We start from the raw sequence: 6,000 nt of genomic DNA, 5'->3' as shown, positions 1-6,000 counted from the left end.
ACAACACGTGATGTAGTGGACATACAACACGTGATGTGTACATACAACACGTGATGTAGTGTACATACAACACGTGATGTAGTGTACATACAACACGTGATGTAGTGGACATACAACATGTGATGTAGTGTACATACAACACGTGATGTAGTGTACATACAACACGTGATGTAGTGTATTTACAACACGTGATGTAGTGTACATACAACACGTGATGTAGTGTACATGCAACACGTGATGTAGCGTACATACAACACGTGATGTAGTGCATTTACAACACGTGATGTAGTGTACATACAACACGTGATGTAGTGTACATGCAACACGTGATGTAGTGTACATGCAACACGTGATGTAGTGTACATGCAACACGTGATGTAGTGTACATGCTACACGTGATGTAGTGTACATGCAACACGTGATGTAGTGTACATGCAACACGTGATGTAGTGTACATGCAACACGTGATGTAGTGTACATGCAACACGTGATGTAGTGTATATACAACATGTGATGTAGTGTACATACAACACGTGATGTAGCGTACATGCAACACGTGATGTAGCGTACATGCAACACGTGATGTAGCGTACATACAACACGTGATGTAGCGTACATACAACACGTGATGTAGCGTACATACAACACGTGATGTAGCGTACATGCAACACGTGATGTAGCGTACATGCAACACGTGATGTAGTGTACATGCTACACGTGATGTAGTGTATATACAACACGTGATGTAGTGGACATACAACACGTGATGTAGTGTATATACAACACGTGATGTAGTGTACATGCAACACGTGATGTAGTGTACATGCAACACGTGATGTAGTGTACATGCAACACGTGATGTAGTGTACATGCAACACGTCATGTAGTGTACATGCAACATGTGATGTAGCGTACATACAACACGTGATGTAGCGTACATACAACACGTGATGTAGCGTACATACAACACGTGATGTAGCGTACATACAACACGTGATGTAGCGTACATACAACACGTGATGTAGTGTACATACAACACGTGATGTAGTGTATATACAACACGTGATGTAGTGGACATACAACACGTGATGTAGTGGACATGCAACACGTGATGTAGTGTACATGCAACACGTGATGTAGTGTATATACAACACGTGATGTAGTGTATATACAACACGTGATGTAGTGTATATACAACACGTGATGTAGTGTACATACAACACGTGATGTAGTGTACATACAACACGTGATGTAGTGTATATACAACACGTGATGTAGTGTATATACAACACGTGATGTAGTGGACATACAACACGTGATGTAGTGTACATACAACACGTGATGTAGCGTACATACGACACGTGATGTAGCGTACATACAACACGTGATGTAGCGTACATACAACACGTGATGTAGCGTACATACAACACGTGATGTAGCGTACATACAACACGTGATGTAGCGTATATACAACACGTGATGTAGTGGACATACAACACGTGATGTAGTGTACATACAACACGTGATGTAGTGTACATACAACACGTGATGTAGTGTATATACAACACGTGATGTAGTATATATACAACACGTGATGTAGTGGACATACAACACGTGATGTGTACATACAACACGTGATGTAGTGTACATACAACACGTGATGTAGTGGACATACAACATGTGATGTAGTGTACATACAACACGTGATGTAGTGTACATACAACACGTGATGTAGTGTATTTACAACACGTGATGTAGTGTACATACAACACGTGATGTAGTGTACATGCAACACGTGATGTAGCGTACATACAACACGTGATGTAGTGCATTTACAACACGTGATGTAGTGTACATACAACACGTGATGTAGTGTACATACAACACGTGATGTAGTGTACATACAACACGTGATGTAGTGTACATACAACACGTGATGTAGTGTACATACAACACGTGATGTGTACATACAACACGTGATGTAGTGTACATACAACATGTGATGTAGTGTACATACAACATGTGATGTAGTGTACATACAACATGTGATGTAGTGTACATACAACACGTGATGTAGTGTATATACAACACGTGATGTAGTGTACATACAACACGTGATGTAGTGTACATACAACACGTGATGTAGTGTATATACATGTACTGTAGTGTACATACAACACGTGATGTAGTGTACATACAACACGTGATGTAGTGTACATACAACACGTGATGTAGTGTACATACAACACGTGATGTAGTGTACATGCAACACGTGATGTAGTGTACATACAACACGTGATGTAGTGTACATACAACACGTGATGTAGTGTACATACAACACGTGATGTAGTGTACATACAACACGTGATGTAGTGTACATACAACACGTGATGTAGTGTACATACAACGTGTGATGTAGTGTACATACAACATGTGATGTAGTGTACATACAACACGTGATGTAGTGTATATACAACATGTGATGTAGTGTACATACAACACGTGATGTAGTGTACATACAACACGTGATGTAGTGTACATACAACACGTGATGTAGTGTACATACAACACGTGATGTAGTGTACATACAACACGTGATGTAGTGTACATACAACACGTGATGTAGTGTACATACAACACGTGATGTAGTGTATATACAACACGTGATGTAGTGTACATACAACGTGTGATGTAGTGTACATACAACATGTGATGTAGTGTACATACAACACGTGATGTAGTGTATATACAACATGTGATGTAGTGTACATACAACACGTGATGTAGTGTACATACAACACGTGATGTAGTGTACATACAACACGTGATGTAGTGTACATACAACACCTGATGTAGTGTACATACAACACGTGATGTGTACATACAACACGTGATGTAGTGTACATACAACATGTGATGTAGTGTACATACAACATGTGATGTAGTGTATATACAACACGTGATGTAGTGTACATACAACACGTGATGTAGTGTACATACAACACGTGATGTAGTGTACATACAACACGTAATGTAGTGTATATACAACATGTGATGTAGTGTATATACATGTGATGTAGTGTACATACAACGTGTACTGTAGTGTATATACATGTACTGTCGTGTATATACATATGGGTTACCCTATTCTTGTGCAGGGAAATTGAGGCAAAATTCGGTTTAAATGTGTTTGTGTTTCTCTCATGTGATGGGACTTTGTAGGATGAACGTGGAGATTTATAAGGACACGGGGTGACGAATAAGGTCTGAGTTGGTCTGATAAGAGGTTGACGGGTACGTGTACTCAACTCTACATACAACATTTACTGCAGAGTACGTACGACATGTACTGGACTCTACATACAACTGAGTATGGCGCTGCTGTTGCTGCTGCTGCTTTAATAGAGCAATTAACACAAAAACAATTAATCACATTCTCGAATAACACCGTGGCCTTACAAAGAAAAAATTAAGAGGAGTTATCTTGTTATCAACTCTTTCTCGCCGGCCCTTTCTATCATGCAGGACCATTGCCCGAAACGTCTCCCATTATATATGACAAAAAATCCACCCCCCCCCCCCATTTAAGTTCGCATTGTTATTGATGAATGTGTTGTAAGTACGTAGCAGAGACGCACCGCGATGGTAACGCGCGTGTGTGATCCAGCAGCATGAGAGGCGAGGGTTAGTGGACCACGCAATGATTTGTGAAACTTCCTGTGTGATGGGTTCTCTCCGGTCATCTCTGAGTTCCTGCCACACCGAACCAAAACACCTCCTTATATATACAGTGCGGTATTAATAATCGAATTAAGCAAAACAAAAAAACCACCCCCCACAATGTTTGTGGATGTAACATTTCTTATGTTAATGATATCGGTTCATGTATAGTCCATTGTTTGACAAACTCCTCAAGTTTGCACGTTGCTCATTTGATACAGATACATCAATGAGCAGTGAAGTTAATGGCAGCTGTGGTGGTAACGCGTTCAGACGTGGGGGGGGGGGGGGGGTGATGGGGAGCGGGGGGGGTGATGGGGGAGACAGGGGGGTGATGGGGACGGGGGTGATGGGGAGACAGGGGGGGGTGATGGGGGCGACAGGGGGGGTGATGGGGGCGACAGGGGGGGGGTGATGGGGAGCGGGGGGGTGATGGGGGCGACAGGGGTGGGGGTGATGGGTGATGGGGGGGGGGTGATGGGGGGCGGGTGATCATCTCCGCCAGACATCGGAGGTGTCGCATTATTTATTTATTTATCAGCAGCACGCTCCACGTGTCTCGGGAACCGCGGCAGATGACGGCGACTGTAAAGCTCACAACTGGTGCATAACAAAGACACAGATCCCCCGTACAGCCTCGACAGACCGTTGGGGCGAGTGCCGTACGAAGGCCGCTACGGCACACGAGGCGGGGTGGGTGGCCAGGGCCACGCCCGGCCGCCTTTGTCTCCCCAGTAGCGATGTTTACACACCGCCCCAGGTGATAATTTAAAGGCTGAGCCGACTTAGGGGAGGCCCAAGACCTGTCCAGATAATCGTCACTGTGGTGTTGGCCGTGAGCGGGAATCGAACTCGGGTCGCCGGGTTCGTAGCGCAGCGTAGCGCTAACCGCTGCACCACCGCTCCCCACGCCACAGCACACGAACGCTCTGAGACACACACTCGTGCTGGTACACACACGAGCACACGGTGTATGGATGTTGAACTTCTTTCGCACCGTACGTAGCCAACCGTGCTAATCGGAGGTGCGGGGGAAGGGAGAACAAACTGAACACAACAACAACCACAACCACAACAACCACCACAACCACAACAACAAGACGCGAGTTTTAACAGCACGCATGTCGAGTCGACAAAGTTCACTCACTCACTCGCACGCGCGCGCGCGCTCAGTCAAAAGTGTCCGACGTTTTTTGTATTTTTGCGCGAGCCAAAGCTTTTGTTTTGTTTTGCCATCGATGAGCAAAGAGCCGTTCACACGACAAGGATAGAGTCGCCAAACGGAGAACGAGGAGGAGGAGGAGGTGGAAGGGGGGTGGGCGATCGTTCATCTCCGAGTCAATAAATAGAGCTGGGTAGCAGCGTCACGAGCACAGTGACCGATCTTCAGGCACAGAGGAACGCGCGCAAAGACACTCGCCCGGACCAAGCAGAGAGAAGAGAAGAACCACGGTTCTTCTTCATCCGAGCCGGGGAGGATTCATGTCAGGTACAGACCCCCACCCACTCACCCACCCACCACGGTTTGGCGAGACGCGATGATCCGTGGCAGCGCTGACTCCCAAGCTGCCCGCGTGCCGTGATCGCCGCGTTCCCCCACGGCGATCACGGCTCTTCAGTGACGCGCCGTCGACTCCCGACAAGACCGGCGGTGAGCGGAGAGTCCATCGCAAGAGCTTCACAAGCGCACGAGACCTCGTCCCAGGCGCAATAGAGATTGTGATTCTGGTGAACCCAGAGCCGGGCAAGGCTGGACAGAGAGACGGCGAGTTCCGAACCGGTCGGCCTCTGGATTGCAAGCCCGGTGGTGTGAGAACCACTCACACGGCTCGCAGCCGCCTGCTGTGCTGTGCGAGTCTTCGGTTTCTCCTCCTCTCCCGCTCTCCTCCGATTCGCACGCGTGGCTACGTACGGTGCAAACGAAATTCAACACACACACACACGCATAAAACATCCCCCGTATAGCCTTGACAGACTGTAGGGGCAAGTGCTTTTAGCGAGCACCTATGAAGGCCGGCACGGTACACGAGGGGGTGGGTGGGCAGCAACCACGCCCGGCCGCCTTTGTCTCCCCAGTGGCGATGTTTTACACACCGCACCAGGTACTCATTTGAGGCTGAGTCGACCTAGGGGAGGCCCAGGACCGGTTCAGATAATCGTCACTGCTGACGGCCGTGAGCGGGAATCGAACCCGGGTTGCCAGGTTTGTAGCGCAGCGCGCTAACCGCTACACTACCTCTCTGAGTCGTCCTCTCTCTGAGTCGTCCTCTCTGAGTCGTC

The 6,000-nt window shown here is 47.0% G+C and overlaps 1 protein-coding gene across 3 annotated transcripts in view; it reads left to right on the top strand.

Moving 5' to 3' along the window:
- Positions 1-4,248: 4,248 nt before the first annotated feature.
- Positions 4,249-6,000, top strand: part of LOC142924098 (synaptotagmin-15-like) — a 29,439-nt gene continuing 27,687 nt past the window's right edge. Inside the window, exon 1 of one of the 3 annotated variants that reach the window (XM_076065568.1) lies at positions 4,249-5,209. In XM_076065568.1, coding sequence (XP_075921683.1) covers positions 5,203-5,209 — 7 coding nt within the window. In that variant the 5' untranslated portion in view covers positions 4,249-5,202. The remainder of the gene's footprint in view (positions 5,210-6,000) is intronic. The other 2 variants (XM_076065567.1, XM_076065569.1) reach the window with 2 other exon arrangements.

Source organism: Petromyzon marinus, chromosome 8 (assembly GCF_048934315.1).
Source record: "Petromyzon marinus isolate PM22_M1 ecotype Great Lakes invasive population chromosome 8, UKy_Petmar_22M1.pri1.0, whole genome shotgun sequence".
NCBI classification, from domain to species: domain Eukaryota; kingdom Metazoa; phylum Chordata; class Hyperoartia; order Petromyzontiformes; family Petromyzontidae; genus Petromyzon; species Petromyzon marinus.
The sequence above is the reverse complement of the archived record's forward strand: the minus strand, read 5'-3'. Positions and strand labels throughout refer to the sequence as shown.